General features: G+C 41.2%; 1 protein-coding gene across 3 annotated transcripts in view; it reads left to right on the forward strand.

The window, feature by feature from the left end:
• LOC138268519 (nuclear receptor subfamily 2 group F member 1-A-like) overlaps positions 1 to 5,702 on the forward strand; it is a 48,583-nt gene extending 42,881 nt beyond the window's left edge. For all 3 annotated transcript variants that reach the window (XM_069218241.1, XM_069218240.1, XM_069218242.1), the window contains one exon: positions 4,490 to 5,702. In XM_069218241.1, the coding sequence (XP_069074342.1) occupies positions 4,490 to 4,764 (275 nt within the window). In that variant the 3' untranslated portion in view covers positions 4,765 to 5,702. The remainder of the gene's footprint in view (positions 1 to 4,489) is intronic.
• Positions 5,703 to 14,896: the final 9,194 nt, after the last annotated feature.

Here is a 14,896-nt window from a genome sequence, read left to right on the forward strand (position 1 = left end):
GCGAAATACGCACTTGTGTACATTTTCGCTCAAGGACATTCAAATAAAGCACTTCGAACTCTAGCCTCGTTTGTTGTGCTCCGTAAATAGGTACCACAAATGGCGCCTTTTCCAGTAAATTTTTACTGTGAATGATGCATAATCACCCAAAGTGGTGAAATTGTGTAATTTCGGGAATTTGGCATAATGCAAAATTACACCAATTATGCAGGTGTACTTTAAACTTCATCCAAGACTATTGAAAACCTGATTCTACAAGATGATCTACCTGTATCTCATAAGAAACCAAACAGTCTACTTTAAAAAACAAAACAAAAAAAAAACTACTGGTTGTGTTTTCGTGGCGCGCAATCAAGACAGCTGATAGCTGTTCCCTACCACAAGATATATTCTAAAGAAATTATTGAAATCTTGTCACATTAATCTACAATGAAAAGTGAGCAACGTTAAGATATTCTAATAGGTCAACAGAAGGTTGCTGCAATTTTTATTTATTCAAGTTTGGAATGTTACTGATCTGGTTGTTCTGGTGGCTTCCAGCATACACCCACCGCGGTTGGGTTCAGTTTTCCAGTGGGAGTGGCGAGGCCTGAACACAGGTTCTATCAGCGGCATTCAGGGCTCTATTCTCCGTAACAATCACCAATGAAGGGCCTTTGCGAATGTTTTAAAAAATGACATAAAAAGGGCTGACCGAATTTATGATTTTTATTTTTAGGAGTTGCATCTGTTGTGCAACCACACTTAAAAAAAGTACATCAGAAGAAACCGTGATTTGCTTTTCAAAGACAGCGCAAATAAAAATATCCATTTACAAAATGCATTTCGTAGTACTAGGGATCTGTGAATTTGGTGGGAGAAGGTTGTTCTAATTTTAGGTTTTCACACAAATTATAGACTCTCTGTAGAGCCTCTGAAGTTAATGTTCACATCTCACTCCGAAGGAAATCACATTTTTTGCCCGTTTTATTCAATTTGTACCACAATGTGGGAAACTGCCATTAAAATTACACTTTTCAACACGCCAGATCTGTTGCATATGGGACGAATATTCCATGGTGTATCCCAGTTTCACTGCTTTTCTACATAACTTGGACTTTCACTAAGAAGTGTAAAATATTGTCCTAAAAACGTATACCAACTGGGCCAGCCACACTGTGTGTTTTCATACCATGCCTTTCCTTGGTTTGTGTGTTTCCCTTCAGCCTGTACTGAGTTATGCGAAAAAGTAACAGTAAAGGGGGCACACACATGAATGTTTGACATACCATAGGTTTCATTAACAGTACATAATCCTTAAAGTGCACAGGTTGTTACTACAGGGCACACATGTAGCTGGCAAATGCACAGTATATTGTTTCAGGTAATGTTTGTGAACAGTAAGGGGAGTCACAAACAGTATCTTATTTGAGGAAATACCACATCCAGCCCAGCCTAGAAGGTGTTGCCACATGAAAGTTGATGGTAGCGATTCAATGTTCTTGTATTAGATATCATATTATACATTAGGATCTGGAGAATTAGTGACCAGAAAGTCTCTCCCCCTTAAGTAAATCAGAAACACGCAATAGGTTTGACTGCCTAACAAGAGTGAGAAGAAATACAGTGTGTTAGATCCCTGATTGTTTCAGGATGAAGGCCGTCACCGACAAGTGGCATGTTTCATCTCAGGCCCCCTCCTCACACCGGTCCACTGGATCAAGATGCAAGCTGTAACACTCCAAGAAATTGGGGAGCTTGTGGGGTAAAAATGATTTTTCATGTGCACAAAAGTAGGTATGAGGGCAATATGCAGAGGGGAAGTGGCAGTGTATCAATTTAAAATTCCTACTTTGTGATCTATCTGAAATTGATTGTGTCCCCTATTGGTAGATTAAAAATCAGTGGAGGTTAATTCTACTCGCTAGCAGAGGTCGACATGTTTCAGCCTTAACACCCCTCTGCTCAGGTGTCAGTGGCATTCGTCAGGATGCTGTTGCCCTGTCTGCTTGTAATATGTAAAAAAAAATAGATAAATTGATTTCAACAACCTGCATATGTTGAATTACCATGTCGGGTGTATAATTCTGTCACATGATGAAAAAACTGCGAGAGGGCCCTCATTGTTAGGAAACGCCAGTGAAAGCAAAAAAAATACTACTGGGTCCAATACTGCAACATCGAGGGTGCAATGTAACTAATTAAACTTCTGATCTATTTAACTGTGTGTGCGTCAGGGACGTTAGCTTTTTTTTTTTTTTTTTTTTTTTTTCTTTTTCAGAGACTAACTCCTAGTTTGAGAGATTAATCAGAAAAGATTTTTTTTTTCCAAACGAAACTCTGTAGATGTGTTGGTACCTTCAGCCGAGCTCCGGTGGCAGGGGCGCAGGTGAAGACCAAGAAATCTCACCCACATGGGGGGAGGGGGGGATTATAGTGGGCAGCCTTCTGCCATGTTGTAGGTGCCAGTCTCTCCACTGACCTGCCGTACTCCAGATAAACAGAAAACGTTAAAAACCCTTTCGAGCTTTTGATTAAAAAAAAAAACCAACTTGTAAAGCAGCGCTAAATGAGCCAGAGTAACCCACAGATTCTGCTCATAGAAACATTTTAAAACACATTGCAAACTGTATAAAACCAGAGAGGATTTGATGTGCTAAAGATTTGATTCTGTCAGGGTTGGAATTGCAGCCATCCATTTTTTTTAGGTCTGGTTCATTTTATTGCGAGTAATTCTTTAAAATGTACATAGAGTGGACTTTGTCTCTTCTCAGAGGAGAATCTCTCGCTCATCTCATGCTAGCGGCTAATTGGGGTGTCATTCAGCCTTTTATGACCCGCTTGCATTGCTACGGGGATTATTGAAAATCTCAAAGTACACTGAATTATTACACATTAAAGGCCAGGTGTATGTACAACTGGTCACAAAATACTTGTCGCAATTTGTTGGTACTAATGGGTTGGATTACTTATTTGTAGTGGGCCGCAATTCGACCTGTCTCATGAATAATATTGAGGTAGGTCGCAAATAGCGAACCTCTATTAATCCCAGCCATCATAGGGATGGTGGCCTGCTGGGGTCAGCAGACCACCATGCCTGCAATTGCTTTTTAATCAAACATTAGTTTTTATGCAGCTTGTTTGCCTTAAAAGTAACAGGACTGTGTTTAAAAATAAATGTCCCTTTGTTTTTTTGTTTGTTGGTTAAAAAGCCGCAGAGAGTCTGTTGACCACTGCCTCAACTTAAACAACTTTTTTTTTCGTTTACATTCACGAAGAAGAAAAGGGCAAGGGGTCCCAATGGGATCCCTTCCCATTTGTGAATGAATTACCACATTTGTTTTCGGTAAATTATTTGTAATGCGACCAGAATTCGGTCACAATTTTTTTTATACATGCCATTCAAATTCAATATTTGGAAGGGACGCCCTGAACATGCCCCTTCCAAATACCAAATAAGTATTTGGTCGGAAACCCAAATTGCGATTCAGTGCCAGGATACTGAAACATAGCTTAGGTTTCATATCTCAAAATGCTTTATTTTAGTTGCAAATTGTACTAAACTGTCAAATTTCCGTGCTCCAGCCATGGAACCCCTCCGCAGGGCAGAGTAATGCTGCGCTGCCTTGAGTTACTCCAGATTTCCCAACCACTGCAAGGCCATGCAATGAGGCTTTGTGTTGCTTGGTAAATCTGACTTTAGTGTTGCATTGCTCTTGCGTTGCCTTGCGTGACGCAAGGGCAACACAACACTATGGTAAATCTGGCCCTTAATGTTTGAGAGCTCAAACATTATGAGACAGGATAGAGAGCAAGATAAAAAAAAATTTTTTTTAGTTGGTGGGGATGTGGAATTAAGGAAAATATTCTCCACATAAATGTGGTAATATTTTTAAAGGTTTTACAAGTATGTGTAAGAAATGTAAAACAATGTAACCGAGCAAGCTAGCGAATTCGAGGAGTTCTTAAAGGATATCCTCCAATTTGCTATTTTATTGGTACTTCTAATAGTCCAACAGTAACTATGTAAATTCCAACATATTGAGATCTAAACATTCATAGAGGGATTTCGAGGATGTCTTTCTAATGCCTTTTCTTGTTACATTCATTTTTCTGACCGCTAAATATTTGACATCTCAGACAGTATGACAATGATCATTCATGACTGAAAAGCACACTTCGACGAGAACATTAGTTTATGGTTTTCATAGAGAATTTTGCAGTGACTCAGTCTGTCTGAGGTCTAATTCTTGAAAGAGTGTTGTGTGATTCTAATTAACCGTATGTGCCACCCCAGCAGGTTGGCCCTCTCTCAAAAGACTAATAGATTGGACAACCCACATACCTCTTTGAACTGGGGTACTCTATAGCATTCTGTTGCCCCTGGTTTGCACAGTGTATAATTTAAATACAAAACAAATTTAAGAAACAATGTCATATTTCACACTAAATTAAGTGATTTGTATCTGCACGGCTGCCACTTTAATTTTTTTATCTTGATGCCTTGTAGATGCTGTTGGATTGTCAGACTTGGGCCACATTGAGAGCGTTCAAGAGAAATCCCAGTGTGCCTTGGAAGAGTACGTACGAAACCAATACCCCAACCAGCCTAGTAGATTTGGAAGACTCCTCCTTCGTTTGCCTTCTCTACGAATTGTCTCTGCTCCGGTCATCGAGCAACTTTTCTTTGTGCGTCTAGTGGGAAAGACGCCCATCGAGACCTTAATCAGGGACATGCTTCTCTCTGGGTCCAGCTTCAACTGGCCGTACATGCCCATTCAGTGAGTGCTCAGCGGGCTCCTTAGTTCTCGTTCCTTATGGTTCTGCCCAGCTGAACATGCCCCTATGTACTCGTAAACGTTCTGTGCATTATTGTTTGATGATTTGGCCGGAGATCTGGGAAACACCCCCTGAAGTTTTTCTCCAGCAGGACATGTTGGAAAGTATCGCATCCATGTCCGAGGAGTTTCTCCTCTTATTAAGCGGGCCACCACCTCCAGACCAGTTACTTTATATACGTCTAATACTGCATTTGTTCAAGCAGACAATCAAGGACACTTACGTACCATGAGTCAAATGCAATATCACTGGGGTTTAAGCAGAACATAACTCTCAGTTATATGTATACTAGAAGTCAGGGTGAATCTTCTGACAGGCAACAGGTGCAAAGAAACAGCACTCGGTTGTAGGCTTTAAGGTGCCACACAGGATTTTGATTTTAAATATTCCAGCATCCAAGAAGGTTAATAACTGTAATAGCTGATGCATGCTGGTGTACTGGCTACTTGCAATCTACAAACTGACATTTGAATGGTAGCACTGAAAACTACAAGCACTAACTACAGCAAATTAACCGTCTGCATCCACGAGAAATAGACTTGGGACCACTCAGCCATAGGCAAATTCTGAGCCTTAAAAACCACCATTTTCAAGAGACGTATGTTTGATTTTCTATTCATGAAAAAATATAAATGGCAAAAACTCTACCTGAAAAAAAGTCTGGGCAAAGAACTATTTATATAACACACCCATCAAAAACAGAAAAAAAGTTTTTCTTTTTTGCTCAGATGATCAATGTACTTTTTTTCCTCTCATTCAGATTTTTTATGTTTGTAAGATATGTTTTGTCGTGAATTGTGAATTTTTTGGGGGGAAAAAAACAAAAAAACATTTGTTTTTTTTTTTTCGGGTGGATTTGCATTATTATTAAATGACTGTTGAAATATCGTATGCTTGTGTTTTTCCTTAGTGATGGCCATATCTGGGGAGGGTTTTGACCAGGCAATGGACCTGGACTCCTTTGAAACAATACCATACGTGTTTTTGATGCCTTCGGAAAAAAAAAAATATATATTCTGGGTTGATCAGAATTAATTCATAAGCTTTGCGTTATCTACTGCCTGGAGTCTAAAAAACAAACGTATTATTTTCGTTGTGATCTTTGGCTTCAACTGTGCGTGTTTGAAAAAGGATGCCCATGACCGCTCGGCACACAGCGTCTGTTTTTTGGATTTTATTTTTTCAGACACTTCTTTTTCCTACAGGAACTTAACTTTTTCCTTCAGAATAGTAAATGTTGGTTGGTATAATCGTTTAGCAGATAAAAGCGCCTGCTGCCAAGATCAGAATCATGGTAAGGCTGGCACAGTCTTTCATCCAGCACTTTATTAAAAAAAAAAAAATAAGTGCCAGGCTCACAGTTTTTTTTTTTTTTTAAGTTGTAGTGCAAAACAAGTGCGGTTCACTGCAGCTGCAGATGTCTCTTTTACCTTGCCCCTTTGTATGACATAATTCCTGTCAGTCCTATCTCTGTGATTGCCACATTGATACCCTCCCAGTGCTTAATTTGTAAATAAAAACGTGCCGGTGCTCAAAGCCCTCCTCTTAAACACGCGGCTGCTGCAATTACATGTGGTAACACGGAATACTGAGGCAGCGTAAACCTGAAGCTATCTCGGGCCTCTTCAATCCATATAAAGCCACTCCCGGCCCCTTCAGCTCACTGTTGCAGCTTTCTACTTCCTCCGTTTGTGACGCTTTTTCGTTTTTCCCTTCCTCCGTCTTTCCCATATGTGTTTTTTGCTCGCAGCAAATGCTTGAGGCAGAAGAATAAGCCCCAGTCCTCAGAAATAAGTGCCGGTGCTCAGCACCGGAAACAACAAGCACAAATTAAGCACTGTACCCTCCTAGATTTGAGCAGCACAGCAGAAAACACACTACATTCTGTCACTTGTTTTCCGTGAGGCGTGTTCCTAATTAGCAATGCTTTTGGGGGTAATTGCAGTTCTTTCATGAAAAATGTACTGTTGTTTGGGCACTATGAATTCTGTGCAGTCATGAATACAAGAATCACACTTAAATCCTGGTGATTTAAAGTGAGTTCTGGTGTTAAGCCCCAGAAAGACCTGTTCAAAGTAAAACCGAAATGGTCCGGAGCACACAACCATATGAAAGTATTATATATGTAATTTGGTAAAGGGCAAGATGTTTTTAATTTAATACTAGATGAAAAATCAGATTATCACAACAAATTGATATCCTCACATTCAGTGTACTTAGAATGAGCCCAAATACAAAGTACGAATACTGTCACAAGCGCCAACAGTACTGTTCTACACAGAGAACACAATACACCAAAAATAATACGTTTTCCAGTAACACACTGCTGAGTGTCACATGTAGGGGTTGATGATATTTTGTGATCACAATGAGTACAGCCGATACAGCCAACATGTGTACCATTAAGATGAATTCTTCAGGGCCATCTACATGAATTCCAAATGTAAAGCCGGAATAAAGGCTGGAAATTTGTGGTGCTGGAATCCTTAGCACACGCAATAACTCATAAATGTCACAGCAAGTCCCCAAATTATAAACCAAGAAGATTGTTTTTGTGCAGGAAGGGACCCCTTCAATTCTGAGAGGCTTTTAACTCTTGCGATATGTGCTGCATTCTGCAGGACACGTAGAAAGTGGAAAAAAACAAGGAGAAATATAGCAGTTTCTCCTCGTTATGCTTCTTCTGTGTAGGCATAAGATCTTAGCTCAATCGTAGGTTGGAGTGCGTCGCAAACCATGGGAGTTGGGTGGCAAAACCCACTGCAACGACCAAGGAACGCCTACTGTCAGTACCAGACAGTACTTACCTTATTGTCCCTGGGATGGGTCCCTCCAGCCTTGGGTGTCCTCCTGGGGTGGGCAAGGGTGACAGGGGGTGTCCCTGGGGGCATGGGAGGGCACCTCTGGGCTCCTTTCGAGCCCACAGGTCCCTTAACGCCTGCCTTTTACAGGCGCTAAAAAACGGCGCAAAAGCGGCCGTACGTCATTTTTTTTGACCCGCCCACTCCCGGGCGTGAATTTTGCCCGGGAGTGTAAATACGGCGCACATGCCGCGGAGTCACTTTTTTAGACGGGAACGCCTACCTTGCATATAATTAACGCAAAGTAGGTGTCCATGCTAAAAAAGGACGCAAACTCCATGGACTTTGGCGCTAGACGCATCTAACGCCAAAGTATAAATATGGAGTTACTTTTGCGTCTGAATTGCGTCAAAAAATGACGCAATTCCGGCGCAAACGGAGTATAAATATGCCCCTAGGTGTCCACGCTAAAAAAGGACGCAAACTCCATGGACTTTGGTGCTAGACGCGTCTAACGCCAAAGTATAAATATGGAGTTACTTTTGTGTCGGAATTGCGTCAAAAAAACGACGCAATTCCGGCGCAAACGGAGTATAAATATGCCCCTTGGTCTGTCATTTATAACTTACAACCAACATTAACACTCAAAACTTTGACGAATTTAGTTTGAAAGGGAAGAGCACCCGCCTCAGGAGACCAAAATGTTTAAATCTAAGGGTTGTGCTTCCCATACACTAACAAAACCCACGTTTTTATGCGAAGATGCAACCAGAAGCTTCCCACCTGGTTCCATATGTAATTTGTTGCAAGGCGAGCATTCAGACTTGCCTATCATCGCTGTACGTATACAAGTTCAGCCCAATGCTTGGAGTAGTTTGTCAAATGGAACTAATATAGATGTTAAAAAGATGAATTTAAAGCCCTGAGGGCTTTCTATTTGATAGGTAGTGACTGAATATGCCAGGCTACTGGAACCAGGCTTCACTGACTGACAAGCACCAGTTAATACGGAACCATCTTGGGTTGCTTGTGTTCCACTTCAGGGAGGACCCTTGCCTGGCAGTTCAGGGTTGACCGTTCCTATTGGAGCAGGGTCAAGAATGATTTGAAAATGGCTGGGTCTAAACTAAGGTGGTGTGCAAAATAGCGATAAACTGAGATGGGGTCCCAACTAATTACCAGTAAGATTAATTCAAGCGTTCGATCCATCACTTTTTGCAGGATATGGAGTCACAGTACTTCTTGAATGCAGATGAGACATTTAAGTTTTCATACAGCTCTTCACATGTTTTCTGTGTTGATTCTCCTTACATGCACTTTTTTAACTTGGTGTGTTGTTACACTTATTTTTGAAGTCATATTTTAATTTGTATAGTAGCCTTTCTGCGTGGATCTGTTGGTAGCGTGGTGAGGATGTCGGTGGACGTACTATTATTGGGTTAACTTTTATTTAATTGATATTTCTTAACTTTGTGATAACAGTGTTATTCTCGGCATTCACTGTTTTTGTGTTAGTCCATTTCCATTCCAGTGGTTTGTTTCGGTGTGATGTGTGACACTACAAAGTTGGTTTGAAGTTACTTTAAGCCTACTTGCAATGGATTAGTAGTAGATGTTTCTTTTTGTGGATTTTGCTTCCTGCTGCCAGATTTACGATTATGTAGGTGTCTCAGTGTAACAGCATTTCCCTCCTATTGACTCTCATTCTTTTTTTTTTTTAGATACCACACCACTTTGAGTTGATTCCCCAAGTTTAGATCCAACCCATTTACATAACCAGATAAACACTTTGGTACTAAGGTTTGTACCGCTGAATAATGCACCTATGTGACAGAGAAGTTCACCAGCACGTCATACTACCTCTGCACTAATGTTGGCCGATGGGGTTTTGAGATTAGCAAAACTTTGTGATCGACATATGTTGTCATTGTACTGATGGTGTATTACTGTGGGTTGCATCAACAATCCTACATAAATAAAAATACAAGTGTGGCAAATCAGTTTGTGAATCAGGCCCCCTGTGTCGATTACCCTGTGACTGATTCTGAAAGCTTACTTTCACCAATCTGCACTGAGGTAGAACTGGGAAAAAAGATTGTGCCATTGGAAATTTATAAAATAGTTGTGCATAAGCAAAAATGCTGTGTGTCCAGAGACTGATCTGCACAGATGCATCCCCACAAAATTATCAAATTCATATGGATCCAGGGTCATGGCCTTTACAGGTCTGACTGCCTCCCTCATTCGAGCATTGACCTACCACAAGTAGAAAAACATGCCCTATGCACGCCTTACAACCCATATACACCAAATGTTATTGGGGGCATGAAAACTGGAGTACAGAATTACATTACCCGTACAGTTGCAGTACAGATGTAAACCCTTTCAGCAGTGTGTTTTGAGGCCCACGTGGGTTGGGGGAATAGAGCCAGCTGATTTCTGGGGGCTCCCCCTTCACTGGCCAGTGGGAACCAATGAATAGTAAAACAGCGGGCCCTCGCCCTCTACTTTCACTTTAATGTAAGGCCAGCCCTAAGAAGAGGCAGCGTGGTTCTTGCTGTGCTGACCAGACCCTTCCCGCCCAAAGCCAGGCTCTTCCTGAGTCACGAGCAGCGTTGCTGGCCTTCGGTGAGTAGTTTGTGGTCAGTAGTGTTGAAGGCTGGTGATAGGTTGAGAAGGACACTTTATTCGAATCCATGCTGTTCTCGATGTCTGCAGTAGCCACTACCTGCTGGACGAATACACACTAATGAGGGATCATCACAGAACAGACCCCATCATTGACATCACAGGCTACATTGGTGACGTCAAAGCGCCCGCCTCCATTCGGAGAGACAAAAATGCAGGAGAAAACAGAAACAAACTCCCGCTCATTTACAGCGCCTTGAAGAATCGATTGCAGATTTCTTTCACAAGAGAATAGACTGGAAGCGGAGGAGATAGCTCATGGGGTTGAATGCCCACTGCAGAGCTCTCTATGCCACACGCAAGAAGCATTTTTCATTTTTTTCTCGGCGTGACCTACTCGTCTGTTCCGCTATTTACGGTCGGTAAAACGAGTGCCATTGATGCGAATCAGTATGACGTCCAGCACCGCAGCGCCGAGGGGCACTTCAGTCTTTGGCCTTCACAAATATGATTTTACAAGACTGAAAATGCCCGGGCCACCCATCTGGTCGCATCGCTGACGGGTTGCAAAGACCAGGGATTCCTTTCAGGGGATCGCTTGGCAGGGATGTGTGGAATTTCAAGTCGCACAGAGGGCCACAGTTCAACTTACAAAGGCCCAAGAGCCCGGGTCAGAGGTCAGACATCTTGTCGCAGAAGGAATGCACCCCGACCGGGTGTTGCCACAGCTTTTACGTCATTTTTTCTCCATTTGAGTTTGTAGTTAGATGCACACATTTGTTTTATTAGAATGCGCTGGTCAGTTGCTAAAAGGGTGATTTGTAAATTACGAAAACCGGTACGTAAGTGCCCGAAATATGAACAAAAAGTTTTTCAACTATCTAAAAAAGCTGACGCTACAAATACAAGGCTATACGAACCGCAGAATATATTTTACGTACTACAGCCGAGCATGAGATACATTTTGACTTGGCAGTCCGGCTTTGTCCTAAAGAGGCAAGATAAACGAAGCACTGGCAGGCTAGTTCAGTGGTTACATTTGCCATTTTTTATTGTAATAATAAAACTCCGAAGACCTTGTTAATAAATAATTTTTAGTTTTGGTACTCATCACGTTAAAATAATATTTGTATTGATACAGAGAACACGTACTATTGGGTTTGAATTACTACAACCTGAACACATTTTGAACAAAGATAACTAAAAATAAAAAAAGAAACATTAGGATGTGGAAAGAAAAAGCATTGACAAAGTAAAATAATGGCCCACAAGTACTTGAGCGCTTCTTTCTAGGCTGATGCGCGCATGTGATTAGGCAAAATGCAGTAGTAGAGAGCCCATGTCTGAAGTGGGCTGACCCATTGCCACGTTCTGTATTCACTTGAAACAAAACGTGAACGACAGCTGAACAGACTATTGGATGAACAAATTGTCTGACAATTGTTGGTTTTGGATATATATATATATACACACACACACAGACACACACACACACGTTTGATGGCATGTGTAGTTGTAGATACACATGTATATATATATATTTAAATTTAATTACATTATGAACACTGTCTCCAATCCTGACCTTTTTGTTTTACTTCCACTGCAGTGACACAGATAAATAAACATGTCTGGCCATACCTATGGGTTCCCAAAACGCAGTACGCTGCCACCACCCCTGTAATTCCTAACCACATGAAAGGACAGGAGTCCACTGCTGGTTCGATGGGGGTGTGCTGGTACACCCTTCCTGGCCACAGGATTGCTCCAGTGTGTCACTCATGTCAAGGGACAGACCTAGGCCTCTGCAGACACTAGACTAGTATGAGGCTAGGACCAAAGAGAGAAAACAGGATTTCAGATACACGCACTTGGGCACGCCGGGCAGGGGAACATGACTGTACAGCATGCAGGGCAGATTCCTCTCCCAGCAATCTTCCAATTCTAAAAGTTATTTTAGTTTTCTTCTCCTAATGTTCCTCCAATTGGTGTAAAAGGGAAACCTTAATTCCACAGATTTTTTTTTGTCTGAATTTCCCTCTTGACACACCTCAATTGCATCTCAATTCCAATCTCATATGATGAGTACATTAATGCCCCGTTGTCTATCGGTGACTAGAACACAGATGTCGGGCGACGTGAAGATCTACTGTTACCTTCTGGACAGTTGCCAGCTTCCTTTATGTGGCAATGGGGATTCTTGGCCCAGTGGCTACCTTGCCGAATTGGTACTTGCTGCATCAAGTAATTCAACGTTTCTTTTAACTTCTACTCTGCCCTATTGCTCAGCTTGGTTGCAAAATATAGCATTGCACATAAGGTTGCTAAGGAACGTTTTGTAGTTAAATTTTATTGTGCTTCACACCACGGGGAATGGCATCTGAAATCCAATATGTGACTAGCTTGGATTTAGTTATTTTTAGTCTACATGTTTGATACAATATGGATTAATACAAAAAAGAGCATATTAAAAATGAGGAACATAATGATACATGGAATCCTAATGAGAGCAGAGGTTTGACCAGAATTAGGATTGTACCATTAGTTCTTTTTTTCATAACACATTTTTTGTATATTACAGACTAATGCTTTTATTTGCAGGGAAATGTAGGAATTTTCCCATAATCACACCGGTTTTTGATCACCTTTCGTAGATGAGCTGAATGCCGGTATCCAAGCTCCATGATAACAAAGTTGGTCTCTAGACCACTTTTCATGTATGCATTGCTCCATCTAATGTATGTTCTTGGTTCTCTACATCTGTACACTGATGTGGAACTGCCATGTTTCAAGTCATGCCATGCATTCATGCACTCATTGGTGTCCGTATGCACAGACCCAGCTGTAAATCCCTCTTACTCTTATGGCACTTTTGAAAAATAATAAATAATGGCTAAATGTTGCAACAAAAAAAAAAAGCTTTCATGCCTTCATTGACGATTTCTTACAAATGCCAATCACGGGTCCGAATTACCGGCTGGCTTAACTCCACTTTCCATCCGTCTGATGTCATTTAATTGACTACCAGTAATTTGGGTAATAGTAACCCCTGTGATTTACAGTATTTACCATCTGCGGAGTGAGGATGAAGCTTATCATAAACAACCATTGGCAAAGTCAATAGGTCTTGCCTTTCAATGGTGTTATGCAACCTTTTGGCTTTGCTGATGCTTTTTGCCAACGCTCTTTCATGCTGGTGAAAAAAACAATGCTTGTTTGCTGATGCAGAACTAAAACAAGCAACTGCAGTATGAAGACGTAAATCTGTGAATGCGTCCCCACGCTTCCGCATGCATGCACAAGGCAACCTTCCTTTTTTAACTTTTAATTTACTTTTCTAGATGGCAGATAGCAATCTTGGAGCAGTAAGTTACAAATATATGCACAAAGGTGCATTAAAGAAAAAAATTAGAGCAGCTCAGAATCAAACTCAAGCAGGTAAGCACTCCAAAGAAGAAAGCGAATTTGAGAGGCGGGGTAGCAAAGAAGAGGTGTGTGGGGGGATTCTAAGGATGCAGGGACAGCAGACAGGTGCAGGAGTAGGGGAACAATACAGGAGCTCAGAGTGGGACCTGGGATTACACAAATACAATAAATAAGCCATTCATGGAGAGGTGGGGAAAGCAGTGGATGAGATCTGTGAGGGGCAGGAGGCAACAATATGAGAAATGAAGAGGAATACGAGGGAGAGACCACAAAACATGCACTGTCATGGAGTGCTGTAATAAAAAAAAAGTTGTTTCTTGAATGCAAGCAGTGGAAGGATAAGATATATCAAATTTGGTAAAGAAGCTATGTTCCAGAGGAGGGATAAACACATTAACTGGAAAGCCACTCAATATGAAGCAAGCAGATATGATTGACAAGAAAGCCAGCTGATGGTAAGCGAGGGGCTGACACAAAGCCCACAGTAGGTATTGGTATCACCCACATCAGGTCTTCAACAGTAGACAGCTTAAAACTGTCTGTAGGCGACATATTTTCCACAATAAGTCCCTGACGACAGACAGCTAATCTTTTTCTGTAGGCGTGACCTAAAAACACAACAGTCAGCTACAAGCTGTCTATACGTGAGACATAAAAATATGTTTTAAATGGTATCCATTTAATGCTCTAAAATTTAGCTCACAGAAGCCCATCAACCAAAATATAGCAACACACCTGTATGGTTAGGGATTTGATGTAGTTTAATAAGTCCTGAGATTCGTATGGTCAACTTACATAATAATAGGAGGAGCCGTTTTTATTGTTTACAAGAATGTCTGCTAAGTTCTGGCTTAAAGCAGGGTCTGTGCCAATGCGCCAGAAGCCACAGTTAAACCCGTCCTGTCTTTGACGCTTGCCAGAAAAAACAAGCTCAACACCAGGGAACAGAAAATGCAGACATAGACTGAGTGATTCCTGTCTGTCCTTTACAAATTAATACAAATAGTCATGCTTTGCCAGAGTCAAAGCATTAAAGAATTCATAATCTAATGTTAATACCTTAATCAAAGCAGCTTTAAAGACGTGTACATCTTTGGTGGTATGTCAAGTTGTCATAACAACTAGGATGTAACCTGATGTGAACCCACTCCACTGTTATTCTCAAAGCATTGCTCAGTAAATATTCTGCAAAAATTTATGAATGAAATCCGTTTTCTTGGATTTCC

Source organism: Pleurodeles waltl, chromosome 12, assembly GCF_031143425.1.
Source record: "Pleurodeles waltl isolate 20211129_DDA chromosome 12, aPleWal1.hap1.20221129, whole genome shotgun sequence".
NCBI classification, from domain to species: Eukaryota; Metazoa; Chordata; class Amphibia; order Caudata; family Salamandridae; genus Pleurodeles; species Pleurodeles waltl.